This window comes from Mastigoproctus giganteus, chromosome 5 (assembly GCF_048544385.1).
Source record: "Mastigoproctus giganteus isolate SK-2022 chromosome 5, ASM4854438v1, whole genome shotgun sequence".
Taxonomy (NCBI): domain Eukaryota; kingdom Metazoa; phylum Arthropoda; class Arachnida; order Uropygi; family Thelyphonidae; genus Mastigoproctus; species Mastigoproctus giganteus.
Window position 1 is genome coordinate 153,081,811 of NC_143579.1, and position 19,133 is coordinate 153,100,943.

Below are 19,133 nucleotides of genomic sequence, written 5' to 3' on the forward strand. Positions count from 1 at the left end.
AAAAAGTATCCATGCGTGGACACACACACACTAGACATAATGGACAAAATAAAGAATGTGTTGACTTATAGTAACATTTGATATAAAAAAAAAAAAAAAAAAAACCAGCTACTACTAAGCACCAACACCAGAAGAGTTGCTGAATGCCAAATCAAATAAAGTTTCTATTACCAAGTGATGAAAGGGAAAGTAAAGCAGTACCCAAAAAATGCATTGAACATAATAGAGAATGTGGTGGTCTGCAGTAACCAGAAAAGATGCTGAAGAAAGTTGATAAAGAAACAACCACTACATTTAATAATGTAGTTAAGAATGTATATCGGGTGTGTGTGGGGGGGGGGGGGATCTGAAAAGTTCATGGCCTGAGAAGGAAAGTGTAATGACACAGTTAAAAATTTCTGTACTTAATGTATAACACTTCAGATAGTAACCTATCAAGTTTCATGAGTTTCAGTAATGTCTTTTTTTTTAAATTACAGGACCCAAAATAAATCAAGTGGTGTGATTGAGAAAAGATAATGGGCAAATCAGTCACTGCACAGTCATCCAATGTTTTGTTAAAAAAAAAAAAAAAAAGGAACTAATACCAGAGACAATTCATGAGGATGTGGTTATAACATTGGGAAAGGATGACCCCTTCCTATTTCATGATTATGAAGCAGGCAGCAGAATTTAAATGAGGAAGGAAGGGCCTGAAAGATGACCCACACTGTGGAAGACCTGCAACATCCAGCAATCAGGAAGTTGACAATGCATGATCTGGTGATAAGTGATCGAAGAGTGAGAGTTCAGTATATTGCAAGTGCCTTGGGCATATCCTCTGAACCTGTATACCACATAATAACAGAGATTCTTGCTGTGAAAAGATGTCAGCATGATGGGTCCCAAAGTTGTTCAAAGCAGAACAAACAGCTGGCATCAACGCACTGCAGAATTGGTGGCAAAAGGTGGATTGATTCATTTAGAAATTCTTGCCACAAGAGTTACTGTGGCTAAAATGCACCTGGATGTGGCAAAAGGGTATTGACTATGAAGGTACTATGTTGAAAAGTAACACATTAACTCCTCAAATAAATCCAGTGCACAGGAGACAAACTTTTCAAATACCCCCCCCCCCCCCCATTAGCATCAGTTGAAACATACGATGCAAGAAAGCAAGCTTATGCAGCATCAGCCAAAAAAAAAAAAAAAAAATCTCCCATTTTACCCATCCATTCAATCCAAATGCCTATCTAGCTCAGCCTTAACTTTATTCAAGCAATTAACTTCCGGAACAAGGGATGGAAGTCTGTACCAGCAATCAACTACCCACTGGCTAAAGGAAAATTTCTACACATCTATTTTACAACTGTCTTTCATCAATTTGAATCTATGTCCCCTTGTAATCTGAACAAGAGGAAGAATCCCATTGGCATTGAGCTTACTCAACCTGTTCAAGGCCTTATACACCTCAGTCAGATCACCTCACAGGTGACTAGTCTCCACGTGCTGCAATTTTCAGATTTAAGCCTTTCTTGGTAAGAGCACCCCCTTTGTTCCTCACAACCTTGTTGCCCTTCTTTGTACTCATTCTAGCAACTCTAGAACCTACCAAAAATGAGGCCTATAGATCTGTACAGAGTACTCAAGGTATGACCTGACCATTGGCCTTGTCCCTGCTAGCATAATTGCTATATATCACTGACAAGACTACATTAGCTGCTCTGGCAGCCTGTCTGCACTCCTCAGCAAACTTCACATTTGACTGCACAATTACCCCCGAGATCTTTTTCCTTCTCCACTTCCATGAGTGTATTACCAAACAGTTGGCACATTTCTCTTGGGTTACTGCTACCCATATGCAGTACTTTTATTTGTCAATGTTAAACTTGAGTTGCCACTTCTCAGCCCATCTGCCCGTCTTTTCTAGATCCTGTTGCAGTAGCATACTGTTTTTACTGTCATTAACAACACTGCCAACCTTTGTATCATCTGCATATTTCGACATTAAGCCTGATATATCTTCATCAATATCACTGACGAGTACACAAAACAAAAATTGGGCACAGCATCAAAACCAGGGAAACTCCACTGATAATGTTAGTCCACAAAGACCAGTGTCCACTGATTACCACTCTCTGTCTTCTCCTACTCAACCATCCCTTTATCCATTGTAGAAATTTTGCCTTAATGCCATACCACTTCAATTTATAAACAGTCTTCCATTTGCAACAGTATCAAAAGCTTTCCTGAAATCCAAGTATATGACCAAAATTATTTTCTGCATCCAGTTCTTTTGTGATCACATCATAGTATCCAATCAAATAGGTCAGACAAGACCTAGCATAACAAATCCATGCTGTGTCTTAACTATTACTGCAGTCTTGTCTATATGATAATGCTAGGCTTCTTTAACCAGTAACTCCATTATTTTCCCCAGAACACAAGTTAAACTAACAGGTAGGGCTTACAATACATGGGGGATGTCTTTGTGTATGCGCGATGCAAGGAGTGTAAGGAAATCAGGCGAAAACTCAGCGTTGTTATGGGCCTACATGAGAGCTTGAAGGACAGGGTGGATGCCCTCGAAGGATTAAAAGTGAGGGCCCATCAAGCTCTCAGCTACCCATACCAATGCCAGAGCTTGCACTTGGTCATTACGCAACACAGCGGCAGCCCCCAAGGCAGAATGCGCTGGTGCCAAAGGAACTAGTAGTTGTTCGTGACTCTATTGTCAGGGAAACGGGAAACATGCTTTCTAAAAAGGATAGGTAGAACAGGACCAGGGTATATCTGCGAGGGGCAAAGGTTGATGACGTTGTAGAGCGGATATCATCTTTTAAGAGCACAAAGGTGATATAAGGTGTTATACACTTTGACACTAATGATATTAAGAGTAGGAGACTGGCGGAATTACTTAACAAGTACAGCTCACTGTTGAAAAAAAGCTGTCAATTAGGATCGAATTTGAAAGTGTCTGCAATTCTCCCAGACACGATAGGAGGGAGTATATGATGGGAGCCCTGTCGATCAATTCGGCCCTAGAAAGATTGTGCAAGGGTGAAGGGGTAGAATTTTTTTCAGCCTGGTCTGTACTTGTTAACAGGAGAGATTGCTTCTACAGGGATGGGATACACTTAAATACAAAGGGTGCAAGAATGTTTGCTGATGCTATCGAGGCGGTGTTAGGTGGGTCGGAAAACTGCTAGATTGGGGGGATACAAGGAATAATAGATTAACAGTAGCCACTGGCAGAGATAAAAGTGATTCTTGCACTGCTTCTATTGGAATGAGCAGCAGCCTGGAAAATAAGATGCAGGATATTTCAGAGACTGCTGGGAATCATTGGGTTACAAGTAAACACATGGGTTGTGTTAGGGTAGCTAAGAAAAAGAACAGGTGCATATTTGTATACTTGCGTGTACACCAATGCTAGGAGTTTAGTAAATAAATTTGATGAATTTGAGGTATTGCTCAAAACATCAAAGGCAGATATTGTTAGGATTTCAGAGACGTGGTGTCACACAGATAGAAGGAATGTAGAAATGGAATTTGGGGAGTACAATGTCTACAGAAAGGATAGACAGGATAGGAAGGGAGAAGGGGTTATGCTTTTAGTTAAGAAATACATAAAATCCAAGGAAGTGAACCCAGTCGACATCGCTGGACAGTGTAGTGTCAAGACAGTTTGGTATGACATAAGCAGTGGGAGATCAAAATTGAGAGTAGGAGTGTGCTATAGGCCTAATGACTCTGATGAGTATAATAAGCAACTGTACAGGGAAATAGAGTGGGCCAGTAAATCAGACAGTCTTATAATGAAGGATTTCAATTTCCCAGATATTGACTGGAATTTGGGGGCTGATAACTCACACACACTAGCAAGGCTTTTGTGGATTTATTGGATGATTGTTTTCTTCATCAGCATGTACAGGAGGCAACCAGAGAAAGTAATACTCTTGATTTGTTTATCAGTAGTGATTCTTCATGCATTAAGAATCTGCAGATAAATGAACCACTAGGTGGCATTGATCACAGTGTGCAGAAGTGGGATTTACTCAAAGAGGTAACTACCATTAGGGGTAAAGCGAAGGGTTATTGCTTTGATGATGTTACCAACAGCAAATTCAAAATGGGAAGCATTCAAAGAACTTATCTTGGAAACTACTAGGCTTTACATATCAACTAAGACATATTGTTCAAGGTTTAGGCCTAAATGGATGTCAGATGAACTAATGAGACGTATGGCAGAGAAGAAAAATGCATGGGATAGATACAAATTAACACGTGACACAGAAGCCTATGATAGATACAAGTTGATCTGTAACCAAGTTACAAAGGAGGTTAGGCAGGAGAAGGTAGATTACGAGAAATCTTTGGCAAGGGATGCAAAGAAAAACAGCAAAGAGTTCTTTACTTATGTAAACTCTAGAAGGAAGGGGATGAATCAGATTGGTCCACTTGATATCGATGGGTCAACTGTTGATGATCCTGCTCAGGTAGCTAACAAACTAAATGAATATTTTGCATCGACATTCACACATGAGGAGTTATTGAGCGAGGGGAATGCCAGAGGTGTATTCAACTCTGGCAGTAAGCTAGAGAATCTTGTAATAACTGAGAGTAAAGTGAAGGAGAAATTGTTGAAGATAAACACAAGAAAGGCACCTGGGGTGGATGGGATCTATCCAGTTATATTAAAGGAGGCAGCAAAGGAAGTAAGCAAACCCTTAGCCATAATTATGAGAGCTTCCCTGGACTCAGGGGAAGTACCCATGGAGTGGAGATGGGCAAATGTGACCCCAATTCACAAAGGAGGATCAAAGGGCGACACAAGTAATTATAGACCTGTTAGCTTAAATTCTGTTCCTGGAAAATTAATGGAGGCACTGGTTAAAGAAGCACTGCAGGATCATCTAGACAAGACTTCAGTTATGGCTCGGACACAGCATGGTTTTGTTAAGGGAAAAACTTGCCTGACCAATTTGATTGGATACTATGATGCAGTCGCAAAAGAATTGGATGCAGGGAATAACTTTGATATTATATACTGGGATCTTAGAAAGGCTTTTGATAGTACTACGCATGGGAAACAGCAACCCCAGAGCAACGTATCAACTCTGTGGTACTACACTGACAGGGGTAGAGAAGGAAAGGGACCTGGGTGTGGTTGTGCAGGCAGATATGAAGTTCTCTGAGCAGTGCAGACGGGCTGCAAGAGTAGCTCATGGTGTATTGTCAATGATATATAGGAATTTTTCTAGCAGGGATAAGGAGGTGATTATTCCCTTGTATAAGGCAATGGTCAGGCCACACCTAAAGTATTGTATACAGGCCTGGAGGCCTTATTTCAAGAAGGATGTTTTGCGAATTACAGTGTCTGGAGACTAGGCACCAGCGAAGTGATCTGATAGATGTGTACAAAGCCTTGAATGGTTTGAGCATGCTCAATGCTGATGGGATTCTTCCTCTTGCTCAGAATAATCACCTGAGAGGGCATAAATTCAAATTGAGGAAAGACAGATGTATGATAGACGTGTGGAAATATTCCTTTAGCCAGCGGGTGGTTGGTTGGTGGAACAGACTTCCATCCCTTGTCGTGGAAGTTGATAGCCTAAATAAGTTTAAGGCTCAGCTGGACAGGTATTTCGAACGAACAGAGGGGTGAAGTGGAAGTGGTTATTTTTTATTTATTTATTTATTTTTATTTTATTTTATTTTTTGGCTGATGCTGAATAAGCTTGCTTTCTTGCATAAAATGCCTCTACTAATGCTAATGCCGGGATCCTGGTGATTTTTCCGGTATTGATACAAAAAATACTGGTTTTTCGGTACTAATTTAAAAAAAATAACCGTTTATAAATTAATCACATAAAGGTTATAAAATCACCTTTATGTGATTATGATGACATTATCCCTACTAGCAAATGTTTCGATAAATCATCGATAGGACACCAGGCAACATTTTAACCTGTCCACAATCCTCGGACAACTTCATGTCTAACAGTATCATAACTGCCAAGTCCCGTTCCTCCACTACTGACTTTATTTCAACTCTACCAAGTGTATAAGTGATTTTGGGGTTGCTGTTCCCCAGGTGTAAGATTTTGCATTTTGCTGAATTAAAGCATAGTTGCCACTTTTCTAACCATCCTGGAAGTTTATCTAGCTCACCCTGAAGAAGCTCTGCTTAGCAGCCATCATTAACTACTCTACTGATCTTTACATCATCTGCAAGTTTAGGCCTTATGCCGTTCATAGATGTCATTTAAGATGATCTAAAAAAAAAAATTTGTCCCAATACTGATCCTTGGGGAACACCACTACTTACATTAGCCCAATCTGAGGAATGTTGTTGTAGTAGTAGTAGTAGTAGTAGTGGCATGTGATGCAAGAAAGCAAATGTATGAGCTTATGCAGCATCAGGCAAAAAAAAAAAAAAATATTACACCATTCCCTCCAAATGCCTGTCCAGTTCCTCCTTAAATTTATTCAACATATCAACTTCCACAACGACAGATGGAAGTTTGTTCCAGCAATTAACCACCCGCTGGCTAAAGGCAAATTTCCGCACATCTATTCTACATCTGTCCTTTCTTAATTTGAATTTATGCCCCCTTAGATTCGTAATCTGAACAAGTGGAAGGATCCCATCAGAATTCAGTGTGCTCAACCCATTCAAGGCCTTATACACCTCAATCAGATCACCGCGCAGGTGCCAGCCACTGCAATTTGCAGAACTTAAGCCTCTCTTGATAAGAGGATCCCTTCATTCCCCTCACCAATCTTGTTGCCCTTCTCTGTACACGATCAAGTAAATCTACATCCTTCCTAAAATGAGGCCTCCAGACCTGTACGCAGTACTCAAAGGGTGGCCTGACCATTGCCTTATAGAGAGGGATAATCACCTCCTTATCCCTGCTAGCAAAATTCCTATATATCATTGACAAAACCCCATGACCTGGCCTGGCAGCCTGTCTGCATTGCTCAGAAAACTTCATATCTGCCTGCACAATTACTCCCAGGTCTTTTTCATTTTCTACCACCTTAAGTGTAGTACCACACAGTTGGTACGTTTCTCTGGGGTTACTTCTAACCATATGCAGTACTTTGCATTTGTCAAGGTTAAACTTCAGTTGCCATTTCTTAGCCCATCTGCCCAAATTATCTAGATCCTGTTGTAGTAGCACACTGCCATTACTGTCATTAACAACCCTGCCAACCTTTGTATCATCTGCAAACTTCGACATTAAGCCTGATATACTTTCATCAATATCATTGATAAATATACAAAACAACAGTGGACCCAACACCGAACCCTGTGGGACTCCAGTAATAACATTAGTCCAAGAAGAGCAGCACCCATTGATTACCACCCTCTGTCTTCTCCCACTTAACCATCCTTTTATCCATTGTAGCAACTTACCCTTAATACCATTCTGCTACAATTTGTACAATAGTCTTCCATGCGCAACAGTGTCAAAAGCTTTCCTGAAATCCAAATATATGATATCAAAATTATTTTTTGCATCCAGTTCCTTTGTAACCACATCATAATATCCTATCAAATTTGTCAGACAAGACTCTCCCTTAACAAACCCATGCTGTGTCTGAATTATTGCTGCAGTCTTGTCTAGATGATCCTGCAATGTATCTTTAACCAGCGACTCCATTATTTTACCAGGAACAGAAGTTAAACTAACTGGTCTGTAATTACAACCCTTTGTCTTGTGCCCTCAAGCCATTGTGCTATCCATCTAAGGATTTTCCCTATGATTCCAGCCTACTCCAACTTATAAAGTAACCACTCATGTGGGACTGAGTCAAATGCTTTGCTGAAATCCAAATAAACAATGTCGAAATTATTCCCTAAATCCAGCTCACGAGCAACCTGTCAAAATGGCTAACCAGATTTGTTAAACATGATTTTCCCTTTACAAAACCATGCTGTGTATCCTACAGAATTCCATTTCCATCTAAATGATTCTAAATTCCACACTTGATCATTGCCTCCATGATTTTCCCTACTACTGAAGTTAGACTGGCCGGTCGGTAATTTCCTGTTACACTCCTAGAACTGCCTTTATGTTCCAATTTACACCAATCCAATGGAATCTCTCCTGTCCAGTGATGCTCTCATAACTAGCCTTAATGGTTCATTTCACACATTTGCCATCTCCTTTAAGATTTTAGGGTTTATGCCATCAACTACAGGAGTCTTACTCGCCTGTAGGCACGAAAGTTCTCATTAAATAATCATTTGAAATTTCAACATCATTAATTACATTTTTTCTACTTCACTTCCATAATATTTCATTGACACAAAGGGTTTTTTTTTTATCTAAATATCGATGCAAAGTAACTGTTTTGTTCATTTGAAACTTCAGCTATGTTATCTAATACTATCCCACGTCCATTACATAAGGGTCCAATCTGATTTGTCCTTCTGTTCTTTGCATTTATATATGTGAAGAATTCCTTAACTGCAATCTTTGCTCTCTTCTTTATGCCTTATCCCCACTCTTTGCTCTCTCCCAGACTCAGTAAAGATACTATAGTGAAAATTATACTTCGCTTAATAAAACGTCATTCTCCTTCAGAAAATGATGAACATAATTCAACCATGGAAGACCAACATGGAACAGAACATCAGTGTTCTGCTAATTCTTTCCACAATAAGAAATTGCCCGACTTCAATGAGATTTTAAATGATTAACTTGAGTTGGAAATTAATGAAATATTTTTAACTATTTTTGCTAAAAAAGTCAAAGGCCTAGTAAATATGGACTGAGATCACCTTCGATTATCTCATTATAATAGTACCAGAATAGAATCCGAAAGGGCGTTTTCTGCTGCTAATCAAATACTGTATGTACCAAAATTAGATCCATTTTAAAAGACCATACTATTGATTGCTTATGTTTCTTAAGAGCTCACTTTATTCGGACATGTAGTCTGGATGCTTAAACATAACTAAACTTTGCAATAAAAATATGTATTTTTTTGTTTTTAGAATAAATGTATTTTAAATAATTTTTTTGGAATATTTATTATTGCAATAAAAGTTTATTTAAAACATGAATTCAAGTAATTACAGTACTTGTTTTTTTCCTTACATTAATGCACCTAATTGTGATCAAAATTTATTCAGAAAAACGTTTGATTTTGGAATTCCAGTATCTCGGTTTCAAAAATTAAAAATACCGAAATACCAGTATTAAGATTTTGACTGACATTGTAAGCCCTACTAACAGGTCAATAGTTACTTGTGTCACTCTTTGAATCCCCTTTGTGAATTATGGATACATTTGCACACCTCCAGTCCATATGGATCCCCCCCCCCCCGAATCCAAGGAAGCTCTCATAATTATGGCTAAGGATTTGATTACTTTCTTTGCTACACTTCTGGCATTCCTCTCTTTGAATAGCTCCTCGTGTGAATGTAGATGTAAAATAATAATTCAGTTTGTCAGCTACCCAAGCAGAATCATCTAGTCGAACCAACTATGTTAAGTGGACCAATCTGATTCATCCGTTTCCTTCTAGACTTCACATAAGTAAAGAACTCTTTGCTGTTTTTTCTTTGCATTCTTTGCCAAAGATTTCTTGTAATCTGCCTCTACCTGCCTAACTTCTTTTAAAACTTGATTACAGACTACCTTATATCTGCCATAGGCTTCTATGTTTCCTAATAATTTATATGCATTCCATGCATTTTTCTTCTCTGACACAAGCCTCATTAATTCGTCTGACATCCATTTTGGCCATTTTCCCTTTCCCAGCACTTATGTCACACTACACTGACTCAACATTGCATTGTCCACCAATATCAACGGGAAGCACTTCCTCAGATTTTATGTTTCTTAACTAACAGCATAATCCCTCCTTTGTTTCTATGCTGTCTATTCTTTCTGTACACGTCGTACTCCCCAAATTCTAATTCAGCACTGTTTATATCTGTGTGACACCAAGTCTCTAATATCCCAACAATATCCGCCTTTGATGTCTTGACCAGCACTTCAAATTCTTTAACTATTCTTCTAGCGTTGATGTACATGCAAGTATACATGCACCTGATCCTACTCTTAATTACCCTAACACAGCCCACTTATTTACTTGTTTTACTTGTTCCACGATGACTCCCAGTAGTACTGGAAATCCCCAGCACCTAGCTTTCCAGGGTGCTGCTCATTCAAATAGAAGCAGTATGCAAGAATCACTTTCACCTCTCCCTGCAGCCACTGTTAATCTTTAAGTCTGTGAATCTCCCCCAAGCTAGCAGTTTTCCAACCCAACTAACACTGCCTCGATAGTATTAGCAAATATTCTTGCACCCTTTCTACTTAAGTGTACCCGAACCCTGTACGAGCAGTCTCTCCTGTTAACAAGCACAGACCACGCTGAAAAAAATTCTAGCCCATGAGCCCTTCAAAATCTCCCCAGGGCCGAATTGATTGATAAGGCTCTCCTCATATACTCTCTCCTATCATGTCTGGGCAGAATTGCAGACACTTCAAAATTCAACCGTAGCTCACGACATTTTTTTTTTCAACAATGACCTGTACTTGTTAAGTAAATCTGCAGATCTCTTACTCTTAAGGTCATTAGTGCCAACGTGTACAATATCACCTTTTGTACCCTTAAAAGATTGGAAGACATAGGAAGTATGACATGTACAACATCAGCAGCTATCATTGCTGTACAACGTTTTGCCCCGGCAGACATACCCTGGTTCTGTTCCACCTATCCTTTTTTTGCACAATATATTCCCCGTCTCCCTGACAATAGAGTCACCAACAATAACTAGCTCCTGTGGCACCAGCACATCCTGCCTAGGAGATTGCCTCTGTGCAATCTGCAAGGTTGCTTGAGGCACAGAAGTAATCACTGGCTTTGAGTTGGGCAGCTGAGAGCTTTATGGGCCCTTCAAATTGGTTCCTTTGAGGGCATCTACCCTACACCTCAAACTCTCCAGATGCCCATTACAGTGCTGAGTTGATGACTAATTTGTTGGTACTCTAGGCATGCACCTAGCACACACACAAAGACATCCTCCTTGGCCAAGGTCATGTTCTGTTCCAGAAATGTCCGCAAACATTTCACATTTTTTGAGACTGTGATGCGTTGGAGAATCGCCCCCTTCGTTTCTCACCTGAGCCACAGCACTACCTCTAATCTGTGCACATTGCTTGGCAGCTCTAGTCTACGTCATGATTTCTATTTAAATGTAATTCACTTAATGAAATTTAATAAGATTAATAAATTTTATTGATTATTTAGTAATTCTATACTAAGCTAACAGATTCCTAATACAGTGCTACGCATTATGCTATCTAGTTTTATGTTATACTTCACACTATCAGTTCAGGGTATACTTTATGCTATTTCATATCGATCTAGTAAACTAGAACAATGGCAGCAAGTTCAACAATATTGGCACCAACAGCGGTACAAGTGGTAAGTCATAACTATCAAGCATCACTAGTTAAATTTAGAAAACTAGCTAAAGGACACTACTAAGCCTATTTAATATCTTTGTAGAACACAACGTAATATGCTAATTAATGAAAAATATGGTAAAGATATAAAAACTACTTATCCGTTTTCAGCAGCCAAAAATCCACCATCTTTTCACCTCAGCATCCTCATGTAAGGCAAAAATTCTAAATTAAATTAGATTAATGTAGATCAAATAGTTAATGGTTTGTATGTTTCCTTTAATATTAATACTGCAGTTCTTTTACTACTACATGATTACATATATACTAAAAATTTTATTTTAATTATGTAGTTTCTTTTCTCTTAGTTTATCTTATAAATAACAGAAAATATAAAACAATCTGTATTAAGTTTATTATTGTTATAAAAAGCTTTTGTTATTGTTTTTATTTTTTTTTTACTATTTAATTTTATCATATAATTTTACTTATTTTTGTTATTATTATTTCTATATTTTTAAATATAATATACAAAAAAAAAAAAAAAAAAACATCTGGCAGACCTTATCACTACAAACCTTGTTATTACAAAACATGAAAATTTAGCTCCTTGAACTTTGTATTGTTGAGATTATACTGTAATCCATATAAATATGCATCATACAGTGGCACATCATGAAGTAATTCCAACGTGAAATATATACAATGTATATAAAGCAAACTTCTAAAAAGTATATAAAGTGAAAAGTAATACCTAAAACTTGAATATCTGATAAACATAAGCAACAAATGTAATTTCAATAAATAAATAAAACAAATATTAGCATTAGTTGAGGCATATGATGCAAGAAAGTAAGCTTATATAGTATCAGCCAAAAAAAAAAAAAAAAACTTCACATTTCACCCATCCGGTCACTCCAAATGTCTGTCTAGTTCAGCCTTAAATTTATTTAAGCTAACAACTTCCACAACAACAGATGGAAGTCTGTTACAGCAATCAACTATCCACTGGTTAAAGGTAAATTTCCACACATCTATTCTACAACTGTCTTTCTTCAATTTGAATCTATACCCACTCTGGTTCTCAATCTGAACAAGCGGAAGTATCCCATCAACATTGAGCCTGCTCAATCCATTCAAGGCCTTATGCACCTCAATCAGATCACCTCACAGGTGCCTAAGTCTCCAGATGCTGCAACTTGCAAAACATAAGACTATCTTGGTAGGAGCCCTTTTGTTCCTCTCACCAAACTTGTTGCCCTTCTTTGTACTCATTCTAGCAACTCCTTCCTAAAATGAGGCCTCCAGACCTATACACAGTACTCAAGGTGTGGCTTGACCATTGCCTCATACAAGGGGATAATCACCTCCTTGTCTCTGCTAGCAAAATTCCTAAATATCATTGACAAAACTCCATGACCTGCTCTGGCAGGCCATCTGCACTGCTCAGAAAATTTCATATCTGAAATACAAAAATTTCATATTTGTACCCTAGGTGTTTTTCATTCTCTTCCCCCCCAACACAAGTGTAGCACCACACAGTTGGTACGTTTATTTTGGGTTACTCATATGCAGTACTTTGCATTTCTCAATGTTAAACTTTAGTTGCCACTTCTCAGACCATCTACCTAACTTTTCTAGATACTGTTGCAGTAGCATACTGTCTTTAGTGTCATTAACAACCCTGCCAACGTTTGTATCCTCTGCAAACTTGGACATTAAACCTGATATACCTTCATTGATATCATTCATAAATAAACAAAACAGAAATGAGCCCAGCAATGAACCCTGGGGAACTCCATTAATAACATTAGTTCATATAGAGCAGTGTCCATATTAGCACTCTCTGCTGTCTCCCCCTTAAACATCCCTTTATCCATTGCAGCAACTTGCCCTTAATGTCATACTGCTCTAATTTTTAAAGCAAGCTTCCATGTGCAACAGTAAGATATTGTATACTTGGAAATCCAAGTATACAATATCAAAATTATTTTTTGCTTCCAGTTCCTTTGTGACCACATCATAGTATCTAATCAAATTGGTGAGACAAGACTTCCCTTTAACAAACCCATGCTGTGTCTGAACTATTACTGCAGTCTTGTCTAGGTGAACCTGCATCACTTCTTTAAGCAGTGATTCCATTATATTCTTTGGAACACAAGTTAAACTAATAGGTTACGTCTATAGTTACTTGTGTCACCCTTTGAACCCCCCCCCCCCTTTGTGAATTGGGATACATTTGCACCCCTCCAGTCAATGGGAACCTCCCCTGAGTCCAAGGAAGCTTTCATAATTATGGCTAACGATTTGATTACTTCCTTTGCTGCCTCCTTTAATATAACTGGATAGAACCCATTCACTCCAGGTGCCTTCTTATGTTTAACTTAAACAATTTCTCATCCACTTTGCTGTTAGTTATTACAAAATCACTTAACTCCCTGTTAGAGTTTGATACACTTCTGGCTTTCCTCTCCTTGAATGGCTCCTCATGTGTGAATGTAGATGCAAAATACTCATTAATTTTTTCAGGATCATCGACATTCGAACCACCAGTGAATCCCCTTTGTGAATTGCAGATACATTTGCACATCTCCAGTACATGGGGACCACTCCTAAATCTAAGTACGCTCGCATAATTATGGATAAGGGTTTGCCAACTTCCCTCTCTGCCTCTTTTAATATAACTGGACAGATTTCATCCGCCGGAGGTGCTTCTTATGTTTAGCTTCAACAATTTCTCCTCCACTTTGCTCTCCATTATTACAAAATAATTTAGCTCCCTGTTAGAGTTTAGTAAACTTCTGTCCTCCCCTTCCTTACATAATTCCTCATGTGTGAATGAAGATGGAAAGTATTCATTCAATTTGTCAGCTATCTGAGCAGGATCATCAACAGTCGAACTACCAACATCAAGTGGACCAATCTGATTCATCCCCTTCCTTCTAGAGTTTACATAAGTAAAGAAACGTTTGTTGTTTTTCTTTGCATCCTTTGACAAGGATATCTCATCATCAGCCTTCGCTTGTCTAACCTTTTTTGGCCTGGTTACAGATTAACTTATATCTGCTATTGGCTTCTGTGTCACCTGATAATTTATATGGATCACACACTTTTCTTCTCTGCCTCATTAGTTCATCTGACAACCATTTAGGTTTAAATCTTGAACAGTATTTCTTAACTGGTATGAAAAGTCTAGTAGCTTCCAAGTTTAATTCCTTGAAGGATTCCCATTTAGAATTTGCTGTTTTAAACATCAGTTCATCCTACTGTATGGAATTTAAAAACTGTCTGAGACCACTATAGTCACCTTTATGAAAACAAAAACCTTCCCCTTGATGGTAGTTACATCTTTAAGTAAATCTCACATCAGTAGACTGTGATCAATATCACTTAGTGGTTCCTTTATCTGCAAATTCTTAATGCATGAATCATCACTGCTGATAACCAGATCAAGAGTATTACTCCCTCTGGTTTCCCCTTGAACAAGTTGCTGTAAAAAAAAAAAATCTTCCAATAAATTCACAAATGTCTTGCTAGCTTGCAAGTGACCAACTCAAGTTCCAGTCAATGTCTGGAAAGTTAAAATCTCCCATTACAAGACATTCTGATTTACTGGCCCACTATTTCTCTGCACAATTGTTTGTAGTTCTCATCAGAGCCATTAAGCCTATAAGACACTGCTGCTCTCATCTTACCTTTCCCAGTGCTTGTGACACACCAAAGTGACTCAACTGCACTGTATGCCCATATGAATTCGATGCATTTCCTTAGATTTTGTGTTTCTTAACTAACATCATAACTCCCTCCTCCCTTACTACCTTGTCTATCCTTTCTATACACATTGTATGCCCCTAATTCCAATTCTGCACTGCTTACACCTGTGTGACACCATGTCTCTGATATCCCAAAAATATCTGCCTTCGATGTCTTGATCTTCAAAATTCATCAAATTTATATACTATACTTCTAGCATTGGTGTACATGCAAGTATACATGCACCTGTTCTTACTCTTAGTTACCCTAACACAGCCCACGTATTTATTTGTTTCATGATGACTCCCAGCAGGTCTTTAAATTCCCAGCAGCCTGTTCTCTAGGCTGCTGCTCATTACAATAGAAGCAGTGCAAGAATCACTTTCACCTCTGCCGCAGACAGAGGCAAAATTTTAGTCTTTGAATCCACCCCCAAAAATCTTTTAGTCTGTGAATCACCCCAAGCTACCAATTTTACCGACCCACCTAACACTGCCTCATTAGCAAACATTCTTTCACTCTTTCTATTTAAGTGTACCCCATCCCTGTAGAAGTAGTCTCTCCTGTTAACAAGCACACACCACGCTAAAAAAAAAATTCTATCCCATGAGCTTTGCACGAAATCTCCAAGGCTGAATTGATTGACAAGGCTCTCATCATATACTCCCTCCTATCGTGTCTGGGCAGAATTGCAGACACATTCAAATACAACCCTAGCTCGCGACTTTTTTTCAATGTTGACCTGTACTTGTTAATTAAATCTGCAGATCTCTTACTCTTAAGGACATTAGTGCCAACGTGTACAACAATATCACCTTTTGTGCCTTGTTCTTAAAAAATGATATCTGCTCTACGTCATCAACTTTTGCCCCTGGCAGTCATACCCTGGTCCTGTTCCCCCTATCCTTTTTGCATAATATATTCCCCACCTCTATGACAATACCTAGCTCCTGAGAGACCAGCACATTCTTCTTTAGAGATTGCCACTGTGTTGCCTGATGCACAGGAGTGAGATCTGGCATTGAGCTGGGCAACTAAGAACTTGAGGGCCACTGATTAATTTCTTCAAGGGCATCTACCCTACACCTTAAACTCTCACAGATGCTCTTAAGAATGCTGAGTTGGCACCTAATTTCTTCACAGTCTGTGCACCTAGCACACAGAAAAACACCCTCCTTGCCTAGGTCATGTCCTGTTCTAGACAGGTTTGGAAACATTTAACATTTAACACATATTTTTAGACAGTGAAGTGTTGGAAAATCGCCCCCTTCAGTTCTCCTCCGAGCCACAGTACTACAGCTACTTGTGCTCGTTACTTTGCTGCTTTAGTCTGGGTCATGGTTCCATTTAAGTACAATTTAATTAACAATGAAATTTAATAAGATTAATAATTTTTAATTTATTAATTGATAATACTTAATTGAAATATACATATGCATGGATGGACATATGGAAATATACACATCAATTCACCTGTAACCCTGGCCGGCGAGCTGCTGGAGGAGTGGATGGACCATTCAACAATGTATGGCCTGTAGATAAACGATGGCGTTGAACTAGTTCATCTGCAGGTGGATCAGTCCAGAAGTGGTCCTGTGTTTTCATCTTGGAATAGTCCAATGCACAAGGTCCAACTTAAAATAAAGGATATAATTCATAAGGGATTTTTAAATGTTCATTATACGTAAATATCATATATATATATATATATATATATATATATATATATATATATATATATATATATATATATAGTCATATAAATTAGAATAAGGTTTAAAATAATAAAATAATGCCAGCAGTACGGCAAGACAAGAGCGAAAAAAACAAAATTAAACCTAGATTCAAATCTAACAGGGAGGGAAGAGAAAGGTAACAAGAATAAAAATATATTGCAACGGAAACTCTAAATTAATTTAGAAAATCTAATTATACGAAAATCTAATTTTTCTTCCCTCCCTGTGAGATTTGAATCTAGGTTTAATTTTGTTTTTTTCGCTCTTGTCTTGCCGTATTGCTGGCATTATTTTATTATTTTAAACCTTATTCTAATTTATATGACTATGTTTCAAGCATCATGTAGAGGAATATGTTTTTTGCTGCCTTTGATGTGTGCTGTACCCTCCTTTTTATTTTTATTAAGTATTACTTCTTTTCCAACATTATTTAAATATAATTATGTCACATGATAGTATTGGGCGAATTGCTAACGCTACGCCTGTACTGCCATCTATAGTTTATTATTCGTTTATATAAACGGGTTAAGTTTACTTTTGTATGTAGTGTGGCTTTGCACTGGAGTGCTCTTGTCTGTTCTATTTTTGATTTTTGCTGCATCAGGACCACCGCTGTTCAATTCCCTGCATTGGTGGTTCGATCTGGGGATCGGTGTGGCGGACTGATCTTGCGATCGTTTCGCCTTTGCGGCGATTTGTTTAGCGTTCGAAATGCAGCGATTCCCTGACCATTATTGGCCTTGTGGTCCTCTGTTGAGATGGGGCATAATGGTCAGTCTATTTTTTCTATTTTGTTTTGTTTTGTTTTATTGTGAATGGTTTAAATCTCTGTTTAGTGATATTTCACATAAATTTGGACCTGGTGCCCATCAGAGGGGACACCGCTAAATTTCTATTTAATTGGCTTTAAATTTCAATGAATTATTATTCGTATAATTAGATTTTCTAAATTAATTTAGAGTTTCCGTTGCAATATATTTTTATTCTTGTTATCTTTCTCTTCCCTCCCTGTTAGATTTGAATCTAGGTTTAATTTTGTTTTTTTCGCTCTTGTCTTGCCATACTGCTGGCATTATTTTATTATTTTAAACCTTATTCTAATTTATATGACTATGTTTCAAGCATCATGTAGAGGAATATACTTTTTGCTGCCTTTGATGTGTGCTGTACCGTCCTTTTTATTTTTATTAAGTATTACTTCTTTTCCTACATTATTTAAATATAATTATATATATATATATATATATAATTATTCTTTTGTATTATGATGGTTCAATTCGCATTTTATTTTTAATATTCTATTATAGTAGTTTTATTTAATTTCTTTCTAGCTTTTTCTGTTGTCCCAGTAGCTGTTTTAGCATTGCATGGGTACGAACAGAGTACCTATTATTATTCTTTTGTATTATCATTCTATTGTGGTTTAATTCGTCTTTGTTCATCATTAATATCATTGTTTTACGCCATGATGGTTAATTAAACATTATCCGTGCCGGTGTTTTTTACCTATAGATATTATAGTTAATACATTACTGATCTTTAAGCTAGCCTATTCTCGGTTATCTTAATTTCCCGTGGCCTATACATTTAGGATTTTTCAACTTGTTGCGTATTGCTAAAGAAATTGTCATAACACTTATTGATGAAAAACTGTAGCAATAGGCAAATTATCAATACTATTTTATAACTATATAATATAATTTATACATTTTTATACATTTTTGTATTACATCACGTGGACGTCAATCCCCTACTTCATCGGGGGCTTTGAGTGGATTGACGGCCCATTCAATGTAATGCATTTTTTACTTACCCGTTTCTGTTTGCATCTATCACAGCTTTGCTATTTAATTAATTCTAAATTCTAAGGTTCTTTTTGAATTTTTTTTTTTTTTTGGACTTATGTTTATCTAATTCTTCTTAATTGTTGTTAGTTAAATTAGTATTATTTATTATGAATTAAATTAATTCTTTATAATCTCTACAGCAACTGTGATAGAATACACAAAGCCCTATGGGTAAGTTTTTTTGTATTGCAATAATATTACTTACTTGATGTGTTCCAGTGGAGGTCGAAGAGTCGAAAAGGGAAAGTTTCCCGCCTTTAACTTGTTTTAAGGATGGCTATTTTTATGGCGCAGTCGCATTAACGTTTCACTGTGTGCAGATGGTGTATTGGCCGAAGTCCCCGATTTTCAGTCCAATGTCTATTATGGTGGTTTTGTTG

General features: G+C 37.7%; 1 protein-coding gene across 3 annotated transcripts in view; it reads right to left on the reverse strand.

The window, feature by feature from the left end:
• Positions 1 to 19,133, reverse strand: part of LOC150085771 (small G protein signaling modulator 1-like) — a 744,108-nt gene that overhangs the window by 612,517 nt on the left and 112,458 nt on the right. For all 3 annotated transcript variants that reach the window (XM_090374245.1, XM_090374244.1, XM_090374243.1), the window contains exon 7: positions 16,644 to 16,804. In XM_090374245.1, the coding sequence (XP_090230371.1) occupies positions 16,644 to 16,804 (161 nt within the window). The remainder of the gene's footprint in view (positions 1 to 16,643; positions 16,805 to 19,133) is intronic.